The sequence below is a fragment of the Brachionichthys hirsutus genome, chromosome 5 (genome assembly GCF_040956055.1).
Source record: "Brachionichthys hirsutus isolate HB-005 chromosome 5, CSIRO-AGI_Bhir_v1, whole genome shotgun sequence".
Classification (NCBI taxonomy): Eukaryota; Metazoa; Chordata; class Actinopteri; order Lophiiformes; family Brachionichthyidae; genus Brachionichthys; species Brachionichthys hirsutus.
This window is the reverse complement of record NC_090901.1, coordinates 2,561,985-2,587,348: the sequence shown is the minus strand read 5'-3', so window position 1 is coordinate 2,587,348 and position 25,364 is coordinate 2,561,985. Positions and strand designations below refer to the sequence as shown.

General features: G+C 46.8%; 2 protein-coding genes across 2 annotated transcripts; one reads left to right on the top strand and one right to left on the bottom strand.

Annotated features, from left to right (window-relative positions):
• Positions 1-920: 920 nt before the first annotated feature.
• kcp (kielin cysteine rich BMP regulator) lies at positions 921-15,952 on the bottom strand. Its single transcript, XM_068739901.1, has 46 exons — positions 15,862-15,952; positions 14,747-15,279; positions 14,437-14,509; positions 13,883-14,190; positions 13,479-13,647; positions 11,945-12,018; positions 11,765-11,858; positions 11,248-11,330; positions 11,083-11,176; positions 10,918-10,997; positions 10,757-10,842; positions 10,586-10,676; positions 10,410-10,509; positions 10,233-10,318; positions 9,958-10,051; positions 9,733-9,882; positions 9,547-9,653; positions 9,357-9,450; positions 9,081-9,254; positions 8,915-8,997; positions 8,749-8,842; positions 7,826-8,008; positions 7,568-7,738; positions 7,310-7,483; positions 7,130-7,212; positions 6,965-7,055; positions 6,815-6,897; positions 6,544-6,717; positions 6,104-6,283; positions 5,761-6,025; positions 5,557-5,639; positions 5,382-5,475; positions 5,140-5,313; positions 4,970-5,052; positions 4,370-4,490; positions 4,207-4,289; positions 3,962-4,061; positions 3,745-3,833; positions 3,532-3,634; positions 3,291-3,433; positions 2,997-3,169; positions 2,521-2,632; positions 2,350-2,451; positions 2,102-2,266; positions 1,731-2,031; positions 921-1,462 (listed from the first exon to the last, which is right to left on the bottom strand). Exons 1-46 carry the CDS (start codon positions 15,950-15,952, stop codon positions 1,242-1,244), a joined length of 6,309 nt encoding a protein of 2,102 aa, XP_068596002.1. The 3' UTR covers positions 921-1,241.
• A 2,850-nt stretch (positions 15,953-18,802) lies between these two features.
• Positions 18,803-24,381, top strand: LOC137894393 (cadherin-related family member 5). The gene is made up of 15 exons (XM_068739875.1): positions 18,803-18,884; positions 18,967-19,181; positions 19,970-20,026; positions 20,107-20,199; positions 20,301-20,387; positions 20,466-20,576; positions 20,747-20,917; positions 21,187-21,277; positions 21,359-21,465; positions 21,546-21,746; positions 21,861-21,992; positions 22,608-22,686; positions 22,775-22,962; positions 23,047-23,067; positions 23,413-24,381. The coding sequence occupies exons 1-15, from the start codon at positions 18,803-18,805 to the stop codon at positions 24,379-24,381; spliced, it is 2,604 nt and encodes an 867-aa protein (XP_068595976.1).
• The last annotated feature ends 983 nt before the right edge of the window (positions 24,382-25,364 follow it).

Below are 25,364 nucleotides of genomic sequence, written 5' to 3'. Positions count from 1 at the left end.
TTTTCCTTCTCTCTCTCCGTTTCCACAAGAACATCCAACCCATTCTCCCCAACACAGGACCAGCTACTGTCACTACCTGCAATCTGATACAGAGACCGGGAGTCTAACATAATGGCAAATGAAGAAACGATTAGATGGTCGTTGCTTTCATAGTGATATTTTCAGTGTGTCTCTCGTACCATTCGTACGGCTGCAGTCGTCTCCTCAGTTTGGTACATTAAACCAGTTTTATCCTGCAGGAAGATGAAGACTTAACCGTCTGCACATAGAAAAGAAATCAGCAGCATCTTACCTGCTCCTTACCTGCTCCGTGTTTTCACCACTAGCTGATAAATTATACAGGCTGTCACTATGGTTACAGCAACCCACTGGACAACAGCTGGATCAGATTACCAAACATGGAAAGTGACAGGATGGAGACAGACCATAACCATAACATGCTACGCCTAAACCACGAGTGAAGGTGAAAGGTGAACCGGAGCTTGTAACCTTTGCGTTAAATGTTACGAACGTATTTCAATGCAAACACTCTGTCCTCGTATGAAACCAGCAGCCTTTTAGTTGTTATTGTAATCAGTACCGAAATCAAAGCGATAAAACAAAAACAGCAGCAAAGACATAAAACACCTCCTCAACACCGATTCCTGTCCCTCCTCCTGGAACGGTCTCAGGATGTGGAGGATGTTGTTGCTGTTGCATTTGATCATTTGACCAACCGCACAGGTTTTCAATCGAGTCTAGAATCAGCCTCATTTCTACCCAGTCCATATCCGTGCTGTATTCTCTTCCAGAAACATGGGGGGTGTCCCGAGTACCCGTGAGGCCATCATGCTTTAATACATTTTATGTTTACACATAAATAAACACCACGTCTACTAGGAAAGCTCATGTTTATTTGTAAAATGGAGAACAGTACCTGAGATTATGTGGTTTAGTCAGATATCACACGGTTCTGAAATACACCTGCACAGTAAACAAAGTTCTTTTGATAGTCAATAATCCAAAACACTGTGGATGCACTGCATAAATGTGGAATTAAGTCAACAAACCCTTGTGTGGCATAAATATTCAGTGCGAAATATACTATTATAAATGTTTAAAAACATTTGAATGCCATATTCAATGCATAAAATCAGGACGTGTGTGTGTGTGTGTGTGTGTGTGTGAGAGAGAGAGAGAGAGAGAGAGAGAGAGAGAGAGAGAGAGAGAGAGTGCCCACATGTAGTTTTACAGTTCATGCCTCATGAGGCTTTGCCATGGATGATCTTGGGACATTTTTCTGGCTGTATGCAGTAGTTGTCATGGAGAACCAGACCAGCAGGACACTGGCAACCTGGCACACAAGGCTTGAAACAGTGGCTCTCTATCGCCCCCAGTGGTACATCGACGTTAAAGCAGGTTACCGGACACGGGGGTCCACATTCATCAAACACGAAGCCCCTCTCGGCTGGACAACCCACAGCTGTGGAAGACAGCGACCGGGGGGGGGCTGTTAGAGACGGGTAACACGGGGACTTCTATTGCTTCAAGATGTAACTTCCGTTGACCTTTTCTGGTGACCAGTAGGAATTGGTAAGAGTCTGACTAAAAGATCAAAGTTCAGAAGGACTTGCGTTTTTAATCCATAAAGGAACAGAAGACAATAAGCAAGTCTGCAGATCTAGAGATAAAATCATATTTTTAATCACTATCTAACTGTCAGGGTGATTATAAATGTGTGTTGGGCTCACCGCACAGCGATGGGCTCCTCCACTGCAGGACGACTCCAGCCTCTCTGCACTGACCGGCGTAGGCCTCCAGGGTGTCACACAGACACTCATCGGTATTGGCCCCGCAGGCACAGAGGTCATACACGCAGGCCCCGTACCACGGCTCAGGAGGCACCACGCGATGGCAGGGCTTAAAGGCAGCAGACTTTAGGACCCTACAGCGGGCGTTGGCCCCCTTCTTGGCCTGGTAGCCTGCATCCTTGCAGGGGTCAATATTCTCACCGGGACGACAGGATGGGAGGGAGCGGCTGCTATTTGAGACCTAATAATGAGAGCTGTTCGACTAAACTGTAACTTTAGAACGTTCTATTTCTATGTATAATGCTATTTACCCTCCAGCTGTTGCCGAAGTCCGACTCGGACAGGCTGATTCGTCCGCTGGCCATCCGGAGGTCGTCCTGGTAGTAGTTGTTGAAGTTTCCACATAGACCACAGGTGTGGCCCTTGTAAGAGCCCGGCACGCTCACCTCCAGGTGTGAACGACCACTCCACAGTACCTGCAGGTGCAAGGCATATTTCCAATCATGCGTTTTATCACAAAATAAAACCCCCGAGATATAAAAGGGACAATAAGCTGCACCTTCAGCCCAATGTTAGTGTTGAGTAAGATGATGTTGGTTTGTCGTTCAACATAGATGTAGGGTTCTCTGAGGAACGGTAAAGTCACAACCTCATTGTTCACCTGAAGAGCGCAAAATATGTCAGAGGCAAGGCACAAACATGATAACTGATCAATTATTTGCAAATATACCTTCACAACCCAGTCCTGAAGTAGCACTACCACGAGGTCTCCTATAAACACAGTCACCTCTTTAGTCCAGGAGACTCCTTTACGCCCGCGATCGTCGTTAGTGGCATGAATACTGCATAAAAAAGAAGAACAGAGCATGAAGAGTCAACGAATTCACTCACTATTGTGTGAAAATGACTTTAATTGCGCTTAAACTTCACTTCCTGAAACTAACCTTTAACAGTTGCCACACAGTGAAAATCCTTTTTAAACCAGCGAGTCCACTTCGATGTTGCTAATGCTGGAAGCAGCGCGTTTTCATCAACAGGCTAAGACACACGCTCTGATCTATCATTGCACTTAAACAAACAAATGCTATCTTGAATGATGCATGTGAGGATATGGCATTATGATTTTTTTCTAAATGTATTTGTTTAAATGAATTCATAGTAGCAGAAAGAACATGTGCGTGTTTCAACTAGCACGTGCACGCTCACCTGAAATCTCCACTCTCACAGTCCTGAGCCAGGATATAAGTGCAGGCTCCCTGAAAGTGCAGCATGCGGCCATCGAAGGTGCGATAATGAGGGTCTCCGAAGGCAATGCAGGTGGCTGGACGGGGAAGGCAGTGAGGACAACACAAACCTGGAACAATGGCTGGCATTTCATCCTGTCAGCACACACACACACACACACACACACACACACGAGACAGGCTCAGAACAGTGAGGCATGATGGGAACATTCCTGACTATTATGAACCACTGTGTGTGTGTGTCCTCCATACTGACCGCTGCGCAGGTGAGGGGAGGGCAGCGTTCACTGTGACAGTGCACTTCTCCAGACACACACGTACAGCTGGTGCACTCGTCCACCTCCCACTGTTCGTTAGAATGATAGACCGTTTCCTGGTACAAGCACGACTCTCTCGAGTCTGCAACGCGCGCATAAGAACACGTGAACACAAGCGATATTCACAAGCGTTGCAATAGACATGGCCGTGGAGGCTCAACGCGCTGCTGGTGGCGCTACCTCGGCATTCAGGGCAGCATTTCCCAGGAATCTTCGCCGGTTTCCGACCATCCACACACACCACAGGTAAACACTCCTCAATGCTGCACTCAATGTAGCCCAACTGAGCAAAAACAAAGAGCAGACTACGTTAGAAATAGATGGTCCAAGTAAGACCTTTACCGGTGTTCATAGTGTACATCACATCATATTGATCTGCACTTTGATACGCACAATACAGGCACATGTGACACAGTCGTCATCGCTGTCCATCCAGCTGCTGCCATTGGACACACGTCTGTTCTGGCCCTCAATCACACAATCTGCATAAAACAACAGCAGAACAAATCACAACGTTGGATACGTTTGATGTCGATAAGTCTTATATAACAGTTTTAAAAAGGCAAAAGGAAATATGACATTTTCCTTTTAAATATGACGCTAAACTCACCTTGACAAACAGGGCAGCACGAGTCCGGAGGGGTAAAATACTCCTTAGGAGGGCAGGTGAGTGGGAGGCAGTTCTGATGTAAGCAGGTCCAGGTCAGATCCTGAAGATTCAAAGCAAATCAAAGTAAAATAAAACTAAATTATCATAAATCATTGTAATTAAATAACCGATTCATTTTAGAATAATACTTGTTTCTCTATATAAAGCTGTCAGTGACCCCCCCCCCCCCCCCCCACTGGACGTACCTTACAATGGCAGGTAAAACAGGGGTCATCTGTAGCCAACACCTCGTTGCCTAGCAGAGCAGCAGTGCAGTTACTGAGAGGCTCTGGAAACAAGAACAAGCAGGGCTTAAAAAACTCTTTGACAATTCAGAGATCCGTGTCCTGGATTCAGTTTCGTACTGACGCGCACAGACAGGACAGCAGGATCCTGGTCCAGAGAACAAGATGTTGCTTTTGGGACAGTCCACCAGACTGGGACATTGCTTCCTGTAGCACCTCAGGTGTTGATCTCCATCCGGCATCACCTGGGTGACACACAGGATGGATTACTAACGACTATGTTTATTTATTGATACTTGCTCATGATTTATTAGGTCTAACAATAGAACAACACAATATGAATGAGCAATTGTGGCCATTTATTTATAAATTAAGTATTTTTTAAGCAAAAATGTCAAAATGGTTACAGATTAACCCTTTATTGCCAAACGTATCATATTTGATACACATAGCCTTTCAGGATTATGAGACTTCTACTAAAGACATTTGATTCCTGCAAAAGCTGATAGATGCAAGCCAACAACATGCATCTGCATTTTCCATGAAAAAATTATGGATTTTGCAAAAGTTACATAAATTAGAGCATTTATATAAATAAATATGTTTTTTGTTTTGTTTTTTTGACACATTTGTCAGAAAGATCCATTAAGACCTTATTTCTGACGATTACTTCATGGTGCGGGCTTTAATGTAAAATTTTCAGTCAGATGTGTGTGTGTCCTACCTCACAAGTGCAGATCTGACAGGGGTCATCAGCTGGATGGAAACTGTCACCTGGACCATACACTCTTCCCTCAAATACACAGTCTACTCAGAAACAATCAGGTTTAGATGATCAAGTAGCAAAAAGCATGTAACCATGCTCATATGAAATCAGACTTTCCACCTGCTCACCTGCACACACCGGGCAGCACTCTCCGGGCACGTTGATGAAGTTGATGCAGGGAGATAGACAGCGTACTTCCGAGCATGTGGTCACACCATCCACACACATGCAGGTCATGCATGGAGTAGTGTCAGCGAACCAGCTGCTGCCCTCCGTATGCTCCTCCTGTCCATACACACAGCCTGATAGGGAAAAATCAATCAATAGAACTATTTCCTTCTGTGACTGTAGTTCAGTGTGATCCATTTACCTCTACAACGAGGGCAGCAGGCTCCTGGATCAGTCACCTGCTGTGTGCAGGGTAGCTTTGGACACTCAGGAGACGTGCAGGACACTTCACCAGCCTGCAGGGCTCAGAGAGGTTGGTGCTCAGACACAGAAACGTGCACGCATGGAGGGAACAGACGGAGGTGGGCAAATCAGACCTGACAAGTGCAGGTAGAGCAGGGGTTGGAGGTCAAGGTCAATGTCCGCCCCTCACTGATCTCCTGTCCATCATGCACACACACTGAAACCAGCGATGCAGAAGATCGGACCAGAGGGGATTCTCATTAAGGTCTTTATACTGGAGAGACACGTTGTGTTTTGAATACAGACCTGAACATGCATGCAAAACGTTCAGGATGTACCTGTGCACTCGGGACAACATTGTCCAGGCTTAACAACCGGTCGGAGGCAGGGTGTTGGAGGGCAGACCAGAGGAACACAGGTGACAGTCCCTTTGACACAAGCGCATCGCTGACAGGGGTTGGAGGACGGGGTGAAGGTGTGACTGTGAGAGTGGACGACGCCTTCATACAGACAGGAGTCACAGACGGGGCAGCAGGTGCCTGACGGGACCGGATGGGAGCACGGGACCGGACACGGCCTCCTCTGACAGTTCACCACCTCGTTCTGATCCGAGGAGGAGAAGCGGGAACAAAACGTGAAGAAGGAATTACAGAAGGATTCATTCGTTTCTCATTCACTGACCAGGCAAGAGCACGATGAGCAGGGGTCGGAGGGTGAAGCGAATGCTGAGCCCGACTGATATTCCTTTCCCAGATGGTGACAACTTCCGGTGCAAACAGGGCAGCACTCTCCGGGAGGGGTGACTGGATGCATACAGGAAACACTAGGACAAGACACATGCATGCACACCACAGCACCGTTCTACACACAGCAACACACACATGCAAACACTGACGATGACAATAATTCCTCTACATTGTCATTTGCAGTTACTTGTGTTGCTGAACATCCGATCGATCATTACTCTCCATACGGAACAATTACATTTTCACAGACTGTGTCTGTATTATCGCACAGCGATACGCTGCTTTGCTCCGGTTGACATGCGGTCCTGATGCCTTTTCATTACTGATGCTACACTTAATGCATATTTATATAGAAATAGGTAATAGCGGGCGTACCAGACAAGAGCACAGCTGACAGCGATCTGCCGGATGGGAGAACCGTTCTCCGTTGTAGCAGCCTCGTCCGTAAAAGTTGCATCCGTCGCACACTCTGCATCCACAGTCATCCAGAGCTGGATGTTGGCACGACAACATGGGGCATATCCGCTGCGCACACACCACTTCACCTCTCTAAAGGAGGGGGGGGGGGGGGGAGAAGAGATGTTCAGCAAAGCGGCTTGAGGGAGTTGCCGGTCCCAAACAAAATGCAGCCCCTTTTCCCTCTCACTGAACACGAGCAGTCCTGGCATCCTCCATCTCCTCCTGGAAGGATCTGGCCATCAACATAAGTCACACCTTGGAACTGGCAACCTGCGTGCAAAGGTAAGCATCAGGTGTTCAGCAATGCTAAATAACCTGCAGTTGTGAAGCTGGGTACCTTCACAGACTGGGCAGCCACACGGGCTGGTGACTGGGTGGGAACAGCGCGCCGGCGGACACGACTTCTTCACGCATCGCACTGAGCCGCTCTTTAAGAAAAATAAACACGACATATCATCTGAAGACTAGACATTCACATCCAATGTGCCCATGTCGATGCTACCTGGCAGGTGCATTCAGAGCAAAGGTTCCCCGGGTCAGGGATCGACTGTCCATTTGCGAGGAATGCACCGTTGTAGAAACAGCCTGCCAGATGAAGATGGGTTTATGCTGACATTTTGTAATCATGAGAAGGATGAACAAAACAAGTCAATCATCATAAACCTCTTCAGACTTTACATACGGTCACATTCGCCACAGCATTGCCCAGGCGGCTTGTAGGGGTGGCTGCATTCTCCATAACAGGGGATCCTAGTGCAGACGACCTCCCCCCCATAGCAGTAACATACGCCACAGGGGTCGTTGTCATCTACGAACTCAGTGCCATCTAGATATTCTTTACCCTGAAACATGCACCCTGCAAGAAATGAACAGAAAATACAGCAGTGTTGAAATACTTCAGGCCTGTGGATCATGTTCGTTCTGCTTCTGCATCGCTCACCGTCACAGGACATGCAGCATTGCCTCTGGACTGGGTGCTTACAGTTGGAGGGTGGACAGCGCTTTCTCTCACACCGAATAGACCCTTCACGACAAATGCACGCCGCGCATGGGTCTGAAGCATCATCCCAGGTCTCCCCGCTTGCTCGCTCCCGCCCCTCATAAAGACAGCCTGCAGAGGAATGACATCATGCTCCCGTGTAAATGAGAATAAAATGTCCACACGTCACTGGTAAGTAACGGACTTAAGGATTTGTACCTTCGCAGGTCCGGCAGCACTCCTGTGTGATGGGGTGAGAACATGCCGTGAAAGGGCAGGGCTTATGCTGACAGTGGACCGTCCCGTCAGTGCAAGCACACAACTGACAGCTGTCCGTCGGGCGATAGAAACGCTCAGTGTGTCGGTAGGACTGCTGTTCATACACACAGTCCAATGGAGGAGCTGGAGGAACATGAGTGAAAAGAGTCAGCTGAATACATTCAGTGCACAAATTCATGTCCTAAAGGTCAGATGCAAACCCAACAGCATGTGTCACATTTGAACCCTTACATCTATAACAGAGAAGAACCTTCATCAGAATCAGAATCAGAATCAGAAGTAGTTTATTGCCGTTGTCAATGAGGGTTCACAGACTACGAATCTTTCTCTGTAAAGTCGTGCAACATGTAAACAGTAATGACTAAGTTACAAACAACATATAAGTACAGAACATGTCACAAAAACAAATGTTTGCATTTGTTCAATAGAACTTTTGTTGATGTCAAGAGACATTTGCGATTAATCAGGTTCCACCGAGATGCATGTTTAACCCATCGACTGCAAATGAAGATTCAGTATGTCTCCTCCTGCAATCAGCCTTAAACTGTCAGTAGCTTACCGGTACACTTTTTTGACCCTCGAAAAATGCTGTTGCTACAAATGCTAATTATGAGTCAGATCAACCTGCTGAACTGCAGGCATGCGCCCACCCATTTCACCTCCTGCAGGGCGCCTCCACCCTCACAGTCTGAATACAAGAGTCCAATTCAGAATTGTTTGTGGAGGATATTCATGAACATTTTCGCTCGGCATGTGTTGAACTTCCAGTTCTAATGTTACAAGCCAAAATGGCTATTTCGCAGTGTTACAGAATAATTTCAACAATGCCCAGATCCAGGCACAGATTATTTCTTCATCTTTACCTGGACACTGGGGGCAGCAGTCTCCAGGCAGAATATTGGGGTTAGAACACGAGAGTAGCGGACACCTCTTCATCAGGCACTGCACGTTGCCGTTCTGTGACAAACAGGACACAGTCTGAAAACCACCAACGATCAACACATTGGAGTTAGTTCCCATCGTTCTTACTGTGCAACTGCACGTCCTGCATGCATCGGTAGGATGGGGGAACTCCTGCCCATTGAAGTACTCTTTCCCAGCATAGCTGCAGCCTAACATAGAGCAATGCTGTGTATTTGCAATATTTTGACGTAAAGATTTGCTGATATTCCAGACAGAAAATGCCTTTTCTCACCATTGCAGTTGTTTTGGCAGCATGTTCCAGGTAGGGCTGCATTACAGTGAGGACGAGGACATTGAGGTTGATGACAATCAATGGTGCCGCTCACACACCTACACTCCTCACACACGCTAATGGGATCTGGAAAAGCCTCTCCGTCCACAAACACACGGTTTTCAAAGGAGCAGTCTGGAAAAAGATTTAAAAAACATAGAGGTTAGAGGTGGGGGGGGGGGGTCAACACACCACATACTTCTTGGTTCATGGTCACACCTATCTCTGTTAGACTACCTGGGCATTTAGGGCAACACTCTCCAGGCGGCGTGTATGAGTTGGAGCAGTTGAGTGGAGGACATGGTTTCTTCTCACACGCTACGCTGCCATGCTGAGGAGAAGGGAAAGCTGTATCAACTGCTTTTAGAGTTAGCAGCGCTGTGTGTGTGTGTGCATGATGTGTTTGCGGAAATGGAGAGATGCTCACCTGACAGGTGCAGATATGGCAGGACTGGTCGGGGGTTGTAAACCTCTGGCCGTCGCTATAGATACGATGGTTGTAAGTGCAGCTTTCACATGTGGCACAACACGAACCTGAGAATACAACAAAACCAACGCACTGAGATTGCGCCCTCTAGAGACGAACACAACTCGGACACACACGCGGTCTCACCAGGGATCTTGGTGGGATGCAGACACTCGGTAGAGGAGCAGGGTGTGTGTTTGCACTGGGTCTCTCCATGCACACAGGTGCAGCTGGAGCAGGGACCCTCGGGGTGCCAGGTAAATCCTTCCTCATATTCCACCCCCTCCATAACACATGCTACCAACACAAAAAGGCTTTTTTTAAGTGATCGGCAGCAAGCTGCATCTACATGCGTTTGACTCCAAGTATTACCTTTGCAGATCGGGCAGCAGAAATGTGTATCGATAACAGGGTTGGGGCATTGAACAGGCGGGCATTTCTCTTCATGGCAAATAACATTCCCTCCCTGAGACAGATAAGAGGCACAAAGACTTTAAGGCCGTCAACTAACGCACGACCGTTGTTGTCATCAGCAACCTAAAGAACGCAACAAACAACATCCACGATAAAGAATTGGTTACTAAACTAAACCGGAAATAAAAAAAACACGTCACCACTTTTCTTTTGAAAATATTGCACAGACTTGCCTTACACCTGCACTGCAGGCAGGGTCCACTTCCTGGGGGGTTGAACACTTTCCCATCAGCATACACCCTCCTGTCGTACTCACATTCTGTGTGAACAAGCAGGAAAACAGGAAAAACCACCTTGAAAAAGACGAGGAAGAAATTTATATTTTTGAGCGAATGATCGGCTCTACGAACCCTCGCATGCGGGACAGCACTCTCCCTTGCGTCTCGTCGGGTGGCTGCAGTGTGTTGTGGGACAGGACGACTCCATACGCTCACAAGACACTTCCCCTGCCTGGCGGGGAGATGCAGGACGGGTTTGCGTGGTGCACTCTTTAGTCACGTGACAACAACACTTCAGGCTGACTCACAGAGCAGCGGCAGTGAAGGCAGGGGTCTCTCCTGGAGGAGAACTTCCTTCCATGCGCGTACACTTCGGATTCATATTCACACTGCTCACAACTACAGGCCACATGCACACAACATTAGCATATCTGCTGCTGCTGCAAAGTGATATGGATGAGGTGAGGCCGGTGGTTCACCGTGGGCAGCACTCTCCGGGGCGATGCACCGGGCTTCGGCAAGTCAAGGCAGGACAAGGGAGGGGCGTACAAATCACGTTTCCGTTCTGCAACGCGTAGATATAGGTCGAATTCAAATGAAAAGCTTTTCAATGCATGCTCACAGAATAAAGCCCACTTACCACACATGTGCAGACTTGACACGGGTCACTAGCAGGGACCACAGCTCCGTTCGGGAAGTCTTGACCAATCACACCGCAGCCTACACAGACACACGGACACAGGTGACGTCTCTGCGGGTCACTGCATCCACACACGGCGCTGCACAGCAAATTAAAGAAGCCCACCGTGACAAACGGGACAGCAGGCATTGGGTGGAGGAGCGGCTGGATTTTTACAAGGGGTGTTACAATGCTCCCTCTCACAGTGAACATGACCCTCCTAACGACAGCAGGGAGCAGTGTCAGTGCAGACAAAGGTGGCAGAAAGGGTGACGGGCTAAAGTGACCCACCAGGCAGTAGCAGACATCACAGGGGTCCTCTATCGCCCTCCACTCGGCTCTGTGGTCATAGCGGACCCCAGAATGGAGACAGCCTGGATCAGAGCTCAGATTACGTTACTGCTGCAGTGCATTAAACTGGGTTTACATGATTATTAAACACAAGCACAGAGGAAAGTCAAACCAGTTAGAATGGTTTCACTGGGGGAACTGGACAAACAGCAACCCTCAACGCATTGTTTTATTATAGAAACAACGTTAGTTTAAAACCTGATTCAATGGCTGACAAAGGATTTGTTAGAGTCATTCTGTGCAACCAGGAGATGAAGATGCATTTTTGTAACAACCCTCATAAGCTGTTTGAACGCATTCCAAAAAAGTTTTAGCATATCTGTTCCATCTTTTAATGTGAAAGGCTTTAGTCTGTCACTCCCTTTGTTCTGTTTGAGGGGACACCACCAAAGTGAACGTATCCATATGCATCCTGTCCGCTGGATCTAGACTCCTCCTTTGTCTCCTTTGTCCTTACCTCTGCATCGCTGGCAGCAGTCTCCGGGGACAGTTTCTGTCTGTGTGCAGTCCAGCGTAGGGCAGGGTCGGGGGTAGCATTCCCTTCTGCCCTCCTTGTTGGCATTAAAAAAGAGGACAGAGCAGTTAATTCGCTTGATGAAAATGTTTGTGTTGGTGCAGCTGGCGGTGAAGTCCTCACCTCACAGGTACAGGTCTGACAGCTATCGAGAGGACTGTGGGACACGTTATGGACCGTGCCGTCCAGCTCGCAACCTGAAGAGGCAACAGAATATACTGAATTAAAATTAGGAGGAAAAACATTCACAGCTGGCCTCTCCCTGCCTACCATTTCCATTTTCTTTTTTTCTTTTCTACTTCAAGTCAATGGGGAACATCTGGGTACACTTGCTTGCCAGTAAAGACAGAACAGCATGGTTCCATAATACACACATGCTGTCTCTCGCTCTCTCATACACACACACACACTGTGTTTTATGGTTTTAATAATAACCACAATGACCTGCCGGCTACCACTAAGTCTATTAACATGGGAAAATACTGACTGTTGGAAAAACAGCTCAAACAACTGGAGTAGGTGGAGAAAAAAAAAGCTCCCCGAATGCTTATTAAGGACATTTCCACTTAGTTTAAATATTTTGCAGGACAGAGGAAATCTTTTTTTGTATGAGACAGAGAGAAGATTGTGAGGCTGCCTCCTGTGCCAGCGTCCAATAGGCATTTCCTCTCACAAGCCAAGCATGCATGAGATCAAAGTGTGTGTGGGGGTGTAAGTCCTCCAGTGTGCATCAACTGGGTGTCATTAGAATCCTCTGGCAGACACGCAGAAGCAATTAAGGGCACGCCGGATGCAAAGATAGTGACAGCGAATGCTCACGGGGGGTTGAGAAAGCACATTTGAGCACATTTGTGTTTCATTGTTGAGTGAAAATATCTACACAACTCAAGACAGAGGAACGTCCATGTAACTCTGTGGGAGTGGGAAGTGAACTTGGGAAGAAATGAAGAAACCAAAAGGCAGTAATGATCCTCAGCTTAAGTCCCACATGTTTGTTTTGCTCATCTGTGACAGGCGCTTGAGCACACTTACCCCAAACGTACCCCAATGGTGAGAACGTTTCCAAAGCATTAGCGGATGTTGCTTTACACTTTTAAAAAAACCTGGAGGCATTGCAAAAACTCGTAAAAAAAAGGGAGTCATGTGGCGATGACACATCCCCTAAAATGCTGTTCCTTTGGCCATTTTTGATTTGCGTAACCTTGAAATAATCTTTCCATGTTCCAGAAAGAAAAAGCTGTGGATAAAAGTGAAAAGCACTGTCGCTATCGTGGTTAATTTATTTAAGTTTTAATGTATAGTTTGGTAGATACTGTATACACATAAAATATGATCAAGGAGGATATGGTAACAAATCAAGTTGCCTTATGAAAGAGGGTCTTTTGCTTATTGAGGAAACAGAGGACATTTAGCCGAAAGAACTTTTAGCTCTTTGGAATTTAATTTCAGTATGTTCGAATGGAGCTAATGCTATTATGCTAAATATTTAGCAGGTGTACTGTCTAACATGTTCTCTAACTAAGTCTGGCATGTTCTGAAACTGAGTGAAACCTCATGATGGCAATAAATGAAATACTAATGGATCACCAAGTTTATCACAATTAATTCTGTTAAAAACCTAAGGAGGGAAGGAATGAAGGATGCTGAGAGATTTCACCTTTGATGTCGGCTTGGCATTTGACCTTTCCAGATGTGCAGGTACACACAGTGTTGAGGTCAATCTGCCAGCTCAGACCGTCCTCGACTTCACGGCCCTCCCACACACACTGCTGCCTCACACACTCACATCCCTCCAGGTACTGAACACGTGACTGGAGGTCTGCATTCTGTAAAAAATAAAACAGAGACTAGCCCCTCAGTTATACTCGGGGTCAATTTGACCCCATTTAGCATTTAGCATTCAAAGAAGAAGAATAGTTCAGTTATTTTTTTTATTTCATATTTCATGACTTTTCCTAATTTGATGGGTACAATGGATTTAGAATATTTTCAATGTGTGTAATATAGTGTACATGAATATTCAAACTCGAAATAAACAATCAATTAAAGCGCAGCACGCACCTGCGTTTTGACCATATCCAGCATCCGGGCTAGCTCCTCCAGTCTGTTCTCCAGCTCCTGCATCCTCTCCTCTCTGTGTGGATGAGAAGCAGAGTTTTCCCCTTGGGGATGTGCCGGGGGCCCCAGCTCCACCCCTCTCTGCAGCTGGTCGCTCTGGACATCCTGCTGGGGATAATGGTTAGTCTTGTCCGTTGGCCTGTGGTTTGACGGAGGTTTACTCGTGGGAGCATCCCGATGCAACGTTGGACGGCCGCCGTTCTGAGGGTCTGAGCTTTGGTTGTTGGAGTAGGCAGAAGGAGGAAGAAGAGCTGGATGGAGAGAATCAGCAATTAGTGAGAGATGAGACCCCTGCATGATTCTTAAATGAATTAAGGAACACATTTTGGAGATTTATTGAAAATAGTTGTTCAGTTATTCAGGAAAAATAACACAAAATGTAGTAAAAGATTAGCTTCATTAAAGCAGAGAAGGAACAAAGGAAAAGGAAAACGGATAGGGATGATGCTACTTGGACTCAGATACCTAATTCCCCTCATTTGGACTTTATTATTCACCTGTCTCTTTTTCACAGAGCCACGGTCGCCTCTGATATGCCTTTGCAGAAATCTGAGCTGTCTTCAGATATCCCTGCAGTCACAGAGAAAGACAGAAATGCTCACGTGCAAGAATGTTCCTCTGCACATTGTGCAGAGAAAAATGGTACAGGACATGAGGAATATATGTTCAAACAAAAGACTGTTATGCTGTTAATAGCTTCATTATATCACAAGTGTCTTCAGGAGGCACACGGCAAATAACTGATAGCAAATACCAGTAAAGGTGGTCGCTTCAGTATGAATGATCAAATATATATTCAAAACTCACAATGAATTTGCTGTCCTTTATTCCTGGCGTGCTGGCAAGAGTGACAACAACATCCTCAGGAAGCTCCAGGTTGATTCTCTGCTCGCGTTTCATCTGTAGAACGACAGCTTCCTGACAGTCGACAAAAAACACCAGTCTGTCTGTCTCCACGTTCACGGCGAACTGCACCCACTCCTCCCTGGAGAAAGGGTTTCTCCCGGGAAAGCGGAAGCCGGCAAGGCCCTGAGCTCCTCCTCCAGCCTCGTAGTCCAGGCGCAGAGTATCATTGAGGGTGGAGGAGATGATTTGGAGAAAGGTGGATGAAGCAGAGGAAAGGGAAAAAAGAGTGGCAATGGAGCGTGATGCCTGAAGACCCTCAAAGTGGAACCCCATGGAACCCTGAAGGTTGGAGACCAGGAAGTGGGAATATTCACGAGGAAGAATCAGGTGCGGTGCTCTTCCACGTATTCTGTAAGTCGTGCCACCGGGACGCTGCAGTCTGGACACGCCGCTTATGTGGCGGGACGTGTTCAGAGGTGCCAGAAGGTCGATCACTGAGAAAGAGATCAAACACATGACGTTCGTGCTGCGTGAGATGATAAGACTGTCCTCTGTGGTGCCTGTGAGAGGGAATCAGAGTGAAACCATTCATCCAAGGTCATCTCAATGACATCACGATCAACGCCAAACAGAATAAAACATCTGCCTCTCGATTCATGATGAAAAACGTTTTGAAATGAAAGCAAAATAAATAAATAAAATATTTACCATGGATGTTGAGTAGAAATTTGAAGTTTTTTGTATTTTTATTTTACAAGATTTATGCAGTAAAGGTCATATAAAGTATTATATAAGACAGCTACTTTCAGCCCCCCCAAAACATGCTTATAAAAATATGATTATCCTGTAAGACGTGTATTTCACGTTACTCTATGTAACGCAGCTTAAGACCGCGTCCGTAGCACAGAAACAGCTCAAGCACGGTGTTAATAGTTTAGTACAATATACGCTTTAATAGTATGAGATTAAAAGCAGGCTGCTTTTGACAAAGATGTTGCTCTCAGATTGTAATTCTGCTATCGAACTTACGTTTCCCAGTTGCGATGATTGTTCACATTTATCGTGCGTAAACTCACCATTCTCTTGAACCGCACCGAGGACCCCCTGAGCAAGCAGCGCAAACACGCAGAGGAAGCGCACCTCCAGCGGTACGAGTGGCCTCTCCATTCTCCACCAGCCCAAAAAAATAACAAACACAAAAATCCCTGCGTGGATTTAAATCAGAACAAACAGCGTGGCTTTATTCATCTTCAACCGGATCTGGAGAGACGGGAAGGATTCCTCCAAAGAGAAACATGAAACGAAACAACTGGATGCAGACGGCGCGTCATTGGGGGGGTAATTATTACTATCCTGACTCAGCGGGCGTGTTATTTCTCTCAAGGTGCAAAAAAAACAAAAAAACAGCCATTCAGAAAGGTTCAGGTGAGCAGTGCGCGTGAGGTGACCGGCAGTGCGCGTGAGGTGACCGGCTGTTGTCCGTCCTGTTTCCAGTCCCAGGAGGACGGATTGCTCTCTCCCCCTGTTTTCCCTCAGTTTGTGAAGGGGGGGGGGGGGTCTCTCCACCCAGAACTACTCTGTTGATGGTGGGTTATAAACTAAAACCTGGTGTGGAGACTGGAGAGGAGCCGCATGGCTGAGGCAGCCCAAAAATGCAGACACTGAACGTGTGTGGCGAGATTCGGAGAGAGGCTGGGTCGAGCACATCTGCTCATGTTTCACTACTTTGGAAAGAGTCCCATTGTGCATCCCACCGTGCACAATCCTCCCACATCTGTCGCCACAACTCTTGTGCTCCCCCCCCCCCCTCATGTTGTTGACTCGCTATAGTTCGGAGCCTCTCTGACTACACTTTCAAAAGAAATAGTTCTGACAATTGCACAGGAAGATGGAGCTAAGGACTCCCAGGTGTAGCACCCCGGAGAATCCGAAGTCTGTCTGGCGCCAGATTGTTTTCTATACAGTGTGAGATACTATCTGTGGGAGGAAGGCCATGGGCATGAACAAGGCTCATCCAAGGCTCATGCCAGTTTGTCTGGAATGATCACAATTAGATTTCCCACAGGGACTCCCATCTCTCTGCTCCAATGGGTTTTCATTACAACACCCCATGCCTAACATCTAATCTTGATTGAAGATACGATAAAGCAGTAGAGGCAAGAAGAGTGCACGATATGGGCACGTTTTCAAAAGTTTTAAAAAGATACACTTTGTCCATCCCAGGACAGAGTTGGCTTCGTGATGGTCTGTGCTGTAAAGACAGAAGACACTTGACCCTTTTGGGACATGCATGTGAGAAACAGAGACATTTCAGTCAGAACTGGAAATGTTTCAAAGAAATGCTGCTTTTGAGTTCATGCATGTGAGGCAAGACATTTTGATAAACTGACACTTGGGTCGAACTACTAGTGAGTATTACTGTAACTCAGTTTTTTTTCTTACAAATTAATTGTTCTCTACTGTATCTCTGCTGCCATCTTGTGATGAATTTCGTACACTTCAACAAATTCTGCTCTTGTCTGTGCGGATAAAACATCAGAAAAAAACTAAAGAACAAGGCCTCAGCCATTTCATTAATTTATACCATTAATAGTACTTTTCATGTACTATTCATGGGAGGAACGTTGTCAGTGTTCAGCTTTTCCTGAGGCAAATTTAACTCCCAAAACACACCCCCCCCCCTAATTTTATCCCTAAGTCGAAACCGTAAGTCTGCACAAAACCAAAAAAACATTTTCATGCAGCCAGACAATGGCTGTCATCGCTGCTGTGTGTGTGTGTGTGTGTGTGTGTGTCTAGGCGTGCTGGGACAGGTTGAAAGAAAGATGTGGGTTAAACTTCAGAAGGTGAGCAGCTGATGTTTGATCCCTCGTCACACTCCATTACTTAACTGAACAAATCCACGAGTCTCGAGCTGTGTAGCCGATGAATATTCTCAGACTCTTAACGTGTTTTCTAACCTGTAGGATACACAGATATTTACACAAAAACAAAACAGCCCCGACCTAAACGGGCTGTAACGCTGTTTGGAATATGGCAAGTGGAGCTTGTAAGATCTATCGAAACGAAACTGACTGTTGAGCTTTGCTTGCAAGTGTCTTTATACCAGCAAATCTCCTAAATTCACTTGTGACCCAAGTCCTTTCACCTCACCATCAGCTTCTTACTATGCCTAATCCTATTGGCTCAGTCCTTGTCCCTGACCAAGTAAGCCCCGCCTTCAGGCTTTAGCCTCTGAGCTGGCATTTATCCCAGGATGCACAACATAAGCTGCTGTCTGCTCTTTAATGCATGTAGGGTGATCAGTGTGTGTTAGTGCGTGTGTGTGTGTGTGGCTGGAGGTTTATACTGTCGTGTCAAAAAGTGGGATTTATTGGCTCTTGCAGGTTTTTCCCGTGTCAGAGATGGTCCCTCCATTGGAAACCAAGAGCACATGGAGACAGACAGACAAGCTGCAGAGGATTTGACAACAGCAGGTCAGGCAGCCGGACAATCCGAGTTTCCGTCCATCATAACAAATGCGAGGAGAAGCTTATGTGCGTTCATGAAACTCGTGTTTATGGAAGAATTGTTTTAGTAAGTTGATCCCAGACACTGCTGAGTTTTGCGTGCAAGCGAGGTAGAAGATCTATGCTAATAGCAAGTGTTGTTCATACCGACAGACGAACAGCGGAGCGGAGCGGACAGTCAGAAGGTTTCCCTGTTTGCAGAGATGAACTAGGAACAGCGAAATATTCCGCTCAGGGAAACATGAACCGAAAACTCCGGCTGCTCTTCTGCTCCCTAAGTCAGAACCCCAATCAATAGGGATGTAAGAGCATTACAGCACTGAGTGAACACAGAGAATTAGTGTTTGAACAGCAGGAAAGGGCGATGATGATTCTTCATCGACGCTACCATCGAGGCGCAGAGAAAAGATTTGCTGTCGTGGAAAGGATGAATTTTTTTTTTCGTATTTGTTATTTCTCTCTGCTTCCTCAGAAAGTTCTGGATCTTGAGGCCTGACCGAGCCCGGGGATGGCTCTCAGCCGATTGAAATGGAGGCACAAGGTTCTAGTCTGCTCATTGGTGGCTCAGCTCAGTCTGCACACAGCCCTGGGTACAGCCATCTCATTTATCTGAACTGGAGCCATTTGGGTTTCCCAGACTCTGTCTATGAGTTCGTCTTTGCATTGACGCAGGTATGTCAGGGTGGGGCGGATGCTTGGATGGCCAAGATGTGTTTGCAACGGTCAGAGAGAACAGCATCTCAGGAGAAGTCGTAGCCGACTGCATGACGGACGCCATGGTGGAGGGGGTTCACTGGCGATTGGGTGGACAGGATGCCGACTGGTTCCTCTTGGATGAGAGATACATCCGGCTAAATGTTTCTGAAGACAAGGTCCTTGACCGAGAGGTAAGGACTGAAGCTGTGAATGTGGTGTGAGGGGGGGGGGGGGGGGGACGACGACGACGACTTCATGTCTGTCCCATTTCATCAAGTCGAAATGAATGCTTGCGAGTCGCAATGAGGAAGCCGTTGCTAAGTTTAGAACAAGCAATCAGAGCTTGAACCCGAGGCCCTCGACCTTGGACCGAAAACAATCCTTTACCCTCTTCTTCCCTGCTAGTTGTCTTACATCATGGCAGCTCAAGCAGATTAGAAGTCTGTCCATCTGTCTCTCCCCCCCCAAACTATCAACGGCTCCCTCTGGATCCTTAAACGTCACGAAACGGAAAATAATTGCTTTAATTTGACATCTACGACTGCACTTTCGGCTTGTCCCGTCTGGGGTCGCCACAGCAAACCAACCGTCTCCACTTCACCCTGTCCTTTGCATCGTCCTCCCTCACTACGTCCATGTCTCTTCTCCTGGGTTGACCTCTAGCCCCGTTCCCTGGCAGCTCCATCCTCAGCATCCTTCTACCGATATAGTCCCTGTCTCTCCTTTGGACATGTCCAACCCATCAAAGTCTGGTCTCTCTGACCTTGTCTCCAAAACGTCCAGCCTTCACTGTCCCTCTCATTGCCTCATTTCTAATGCTTCAATTTAACATAATGGCCTCAAACATGCCACTTAGTCTCTTGTTTGCTACGACCTAGAGAATGAATCTGCTTCAAGTCTTTGATTAATACACTCGCATGGAAATATTTCACCGATTTGGGTGGTCTCCTGTTGTCGTCTCTGTTCCCCTGTCTCCCAGGTCCTGGGTCCAGTCCTAATGGCGGAGTTGTCGTGTTATGTGGAGGACACACTACAGGTACGCTGCGGCATCATCTTACTCTCCTATGTCCCGTCACCCAAACTATCACGTCGTTGTTGTTGTTTTTGTTGCTGTAGAGCGCGTACAGGATTTTGGTGGAGATTCTCGATGAGAATGATAATTGCCCTGTATTCACAGAAGGCAACGCCCTCTCTCTTCTCATCAGTGAGGTATGACTCGATGAAAAATGGACAGACATGCATGCACTAAAAACGCAGAATACATGAGATTAGAGTTCTAATGTGTTTTTCTGTCTTGTGCGTGTTTCCAGCTGATGCCGGTGAATACTGTCATCTTCACTGTCCAGGCCACGGACGCAGATAACGACAAGATCATTTACTCCATCGACGAGACATCGGCGAGTTCTACACAGAAAAATACAATCCTTCATACTCTTAGTTACTGCATCACTGCTAAAGCGCGTTGCGTTCTGCAGCCTGATGCCGAGTACTTCAAGGTTGATCTCCCAAACAGCGGAGAGGTGATCCTGTCCAAGCCGCTGGACTATGAGAGGAAGACCATGCTCTCCGTCACCGTCCACGCCTCGGTGAGGCACCTCAGTCTAGTGTTCGACTTAGTCCAGTTGACTCGGTCCATTCCTCTAACTTAAATTCATCCTTTCTTACAAAATAAAGTTGCAATTTGATTCACCGATGCCGCTGATGGTAACGCTATCCTTGAATCCTCCAAACAAATCTTGACTTGCCATCATCTCAGGAAATGAACACAGTAGAACACTTCAACACGAGCACCAGCGTCACCATCACGGTCCTGGACGGAGACGACCAGTACCCACAGTTCCTGCCCTGCGTGCTGCTCTTCCAGGATGAGACCAGTCGCATTTGTACCAGTCCGGTTTACATGGTTAACGTCACAGAGGGCGAAGAGGTCTGTGGCAGAACCCCCCCCCCCCCTCAGTCACATCGTATAACGAATTAATGCTGCTACAATGGATGTCACACTAGAAACGCAGGACAGTTTGGCTTTTGATTCATCTTCATAGGCGGCTCATTGTAAAAAAAAAATCAGCATATTTGTCTCTGTTCAAACTTTGGACCTTTGGAAATGTAATATTTAATTCTAAATTATAAAAGCACTCAGTAAACTATTACTTGTCTACCACTGATATTTTCAGTATTTTCCATCGTGTGTGGCAGGACATCGTGTTGGACTTCTCTCCGGGTCCCATTCACGCAGTGGACGGAGACATCGGACTCAGCTCTCCAGTCAGCTACGCCATTCTCTCAGGTAGAACAACAAACCCATCCAAGTCAACATGGTCTGCTTTGCTTTACATCGTACATGTCATTGTATTTGCATTTATGCTAGGAGGTGATATTGACCATTTCCTGATGGACAGAAAGACGGGGGAGATGAAACTGATTCAGGCGGTTCGAGATCGACTTGAAACTCCATCGCTGCATCTTCAAGTCATGGTGAGACTCAAACTCGGCGTCAGTGTTTTATACTCGAAAGATATCAATCTCAGTACTCTGTCTTCATGTCTCACAACCAGGCCTATCAAGATGACGACCCCAAGAAGTATTCTGTTGCGACCGTGTTCGTCAGAGTTCTGGCGGTGAATCGGTTTTATCCACAGTTTGACACGGCTGAATATAAAGGCTTTGTAGCTGCAGGAAAGAGCCCCGCCTCTCTGGTCAATACCTACGGCAGCGTAGCCCTGATGCTACACGTACACGACCAGGACTTTAAGCATGTATGCACGACACCACACTCGCATTGCATCACACCCAAGCACCGAACGTGCACTAAACAGTTCTGCGTGTTATATTATAGAATATCGCCTTCTTTTTTCTCCACAAATTGACAGGGCGTCAACCCCATGGTCCACTTCACCTTCAGCCCAACATCAAATCACACAGATATTTATCAAATCACGCAGGAGGGTCTCTTGATCAGCAGGACCAGTCGACTCAAACCCAAACAGAAACATGTCCTCGAGGTGAGCTTCAAGTGTTTCCAGCTATTTTTTGTATTTCTTTCAAGAGAATATACCAGTGATAATTACGGTAATGCAAATTATGCAACTACCGGTGCCGAACTTTACCGGATACGATATCATAATGAAACTAGAAAAGCAGTCAGAGAGCGCAGACCTCCCCCAAGCAGCTCATTCCTCTCCTAATTGGATTTACACATGGTGATCTGGATCAGCAACAAGAGGTTCTAAATTGTTCTTGGTATCTTTATACACCAACCATGAAAAGTAAACGTTGTGTATTCGTGACTGATTTTTGAATCTGTAAATGTGGTTTTCAATGTGAAGATTTAATAGTTTTTCCAGACTTCAATCCGGATCCGATCCAGATTAAACTTGGTGATGAGATAGAGGCCCCCCACCCTACATGACTGTCCATAAACATCGGTCAATAATCAACCGAGATATTGAGGAACAACTTTTGAAGCTCCTTTGACCGCAATGTTCACAAAAATGTCAAACCGATCCAGAATCCAGGATCTCCGCTAAAAGACGGACAAACCAACCACGCGATTACGCAACCTCCGCCTCGGCGGCGGTAACGATGAGCGAGTGCTTGAAAAGTCTAACACCCTGCAGGTGATGGCTGTAGACCAGGAGTCCGGCGACGCCACCTTTGCTACTGTGGTGGTGGAAGTGTTGGATGAAGGACAAACAAGTAAGAACACACGCCTAACGACTTCACACCTGCTGCCGATGACTCTGCAGACCGAACCGAGCCTCACGTCGCTCTCTCCGTGCTGCAGTTCCTCACAGTCGCCTGGGACACAGCATGACAGGCTGCGCCGTGGGCAAAGCGCTGTTCCTGAGCCTGGCCTTCACGTTTGGACTCGGATGCATCCTGTCCGTGGTGATGTGGCTGAGGAAGAAACACAAGGGACAGATGGACACACTGGAGAGAGGTTGTGTCGCTCAGGGCAAACACCCCAATGTGGTGAGACCCTCCTATAACCTCAACACATGCTTACCAACAAAGGTTTCCCTTTAAGTGTGACCTTCACTCCATTTCCTCCCACAGAGCTTACGCTGGTTCCAACTGGTGAGCGTTTGGTTTTTATTGTAGCTAATCTTTGTCCTGTATTTCCCCAAGTGTTTCCATTTTTATCTCTAGAACTCAAGAACACACTGTTCAGATTCTTTTGAAATTAATACATTTGGATAAAAACATCCTCAAAACACTGTCCAAACTATTTCTAAAGCTTTCAGCCATGTCTCATCAGTGGATGAAGTATTTCAGTCGTGATGATGTTTAGTTTTAACTACTGTAAGGTCTGGAATACATTCAACTCACGCTGTAAATTGTAATCAATCACTTCCACCCACAAACGGTTGGACTTCCTGGCTGTTTGACGATCTGGCTGTTCTTTGACTGGTTACCTTTCAGTTGAGTTACCACAACGCACATGAGGAGGAGCTGTCCTTCGGCAATGACGAATATGGGTCCTACAATCCATCCTTTAGCTTCACCGACAGGCCAGACACCGACGCCCACAGAGATCTCCCCTCCTACCGAGGTCCTGCTTCACCCAGAGCGAACACGGCACCTGATGCCGGCTTCCCCGCCGCTGAAACTAGAGACAGTCCCGTGATCCTCGATGAGAACATTTGCACACCAACCAAAAGCTCCTCTGGTTCACCCACCTTCCAGCCAAACATTGTGGATATGAACCCAAAATGTTTGGCTCTGCCTAAAGAAAGTCTGGGTTCACCTACCGATTCTTCCCCAGACTTAACCGAGGCCCTCCCCACCACCAGTCCTAGCCTCGATACCAGTAACACCCCACCGTTCACTCGTCCTGATGCACAAAACCCTCAAACATCCGACGATGGCCCTACCGACCCCGCCAATAGCCCCTCGTCTCAGTCCAGCATTCTGTTCATTAATGCAAGAATCGCTTCAGCAGAAATAGAAAAACCCTTCTGCAAACCCTGCCTGAAGACACCCCCTTACTCACCCCTCCCCAAGCCGATGGGTAAGCCGCCACCCACCCCAGACCATGCCCCTTTCAAAGCCAAGCTGGTACACATCGATCCCTTTGACTCACCTCGAGCAACACCAGAGCAAACATCTCCGCCTGTGCGCCCAGACGGAGTCGAACCCAGCACATCACTGGACCAGAAGGAGGGACGCCCAGGGGGGGGCGCAGAGACGGGCAGTTCACCTTGGGAGAGAGGGAACTTGATGAACTTGGGGAGTGCACGGGACTGCTGCGATGTGGATGATGATGGTTTTCTGGGCGACGAAGATGCAGACAAGAACAGCGACGGCGAGAGCGAGTTAGACGCAGAAGACGAAGAGCTGCTGAGGGCGTTGGCTCGTTGTAATCCCATTTTTCTCACAATCAGCAAGTGATGTCTCTAGACAGTGATGGGATGGAGAACAGAGAGGGGAAGAGGTAAGGTGAAGATGGAGCAGACGGGGGGGGGGGGGGGGGTACACATCATGAAAAGGAGACGCTGCAGTTCGATTCTGCTTGTGACGGAGCCCCTGGTGCCACAAGTAATGGGACACAAGATATAATGTACAGTAAAGCACCTTGGTCTCATAAAAGCAGGCCTCTAGATGTTCACACAACGGAAACTAAATGTTCAGCAACACAATTAGAGGGTATGTTGTAATGTCGAGTACTGTGCTGTACAGGATTTGGTTTAATAAATGACATGAATCAGCGAATTTGAATGCAGAAAGTACATTGAAAATAACACTGGAAAAGCTTTTACAGGAACAGAGAACTTTGTTCAAGGTTAGAACAACCTGCATGAAGCGTTCAAATGTGTGTCGAAATGTTTACGACTAATATTGAGGTTGTGCGTTTTGTAAAGTTTATATGAAAACACAGGCTGGGCATGTCCGACTTGATTTTAAGTTGCAGCGGCAGCTTCTCCCTCTGTGGTTCCACGTGGTTTTACATACAGTACCTACCGAATACTTTATGATCAAAACTCTTCCTGTGCGTACTCTAGAAACGGCGTCTGCTTAGTTCTTTAAACATAAACTTATTGAATGACTTAATCAATAAGCCAGGAGTTGCAATCAAAACAAAAATAAATAAATAATAAATATGCCGTCAGTTGCTTCTGATAAAGTTGGTTCTGTAAAGTTCAGGTAAAGCTCTGACCCGATGACAAAGCAGCTTCAGAAATTTGCTTTCAGAATTTGACAGACCTTAATTATTAGATTGAATAATTGATGGTAAACTTCCTTTGCTGCCTTCTTCAATAACCCGTTCCAGCTATTTTTCTATATTGAATTAACAAATATTTAATCATCCATCAAGTAATAAGTGAATAAGAGTGACATTCCTTCCAAGCAGAGAACGATCAATGAAAAACATT

Coding starts and splice junctions, on each gene's coding strand:
- kcp (XM_068739901.1), bottom strand. CDS start 15,952: ATGGAGAGGCCACTCGTACCGCTGGAGGTGCGCTTCCTCTGCGTGTTT. Junction 11,859..11,944: donor GTCAGACCTGTACCTGTGAG/GTGAGGACTTCA, acceptor AATGCCAACAAG/GAGGGCAGAAGGGAATGCTA. Junction 7,056..7,129: donor GCTCTGAATGCACCTGCCAG/GTAGCATCGACA, acceptor TTTTTCTTAAAG/AGCGGCTCAGTGCGATGCGT.
- LOC137894393 (XM_068739875.1), top strand. CDS start 18,803: ATGGCTCTCAGCCGATTGAAATGGAGGCACAAGGTTCTAGTCTGCTCA. Junction 20,388..20,465: donor ACTCCATCGACGAGACATCG/GCGAGTTCTACA, acceptor TGCGTTCTGCAG/CCTGATGCCGAGTACTTCAA. Junction 22,963..23,046: donor AGGGCAAACACCCCAATGTG/GTGAGACCCTCC, acceptor TTCCTCCCACAG/AGCTTACGCTGGTTCCAACT.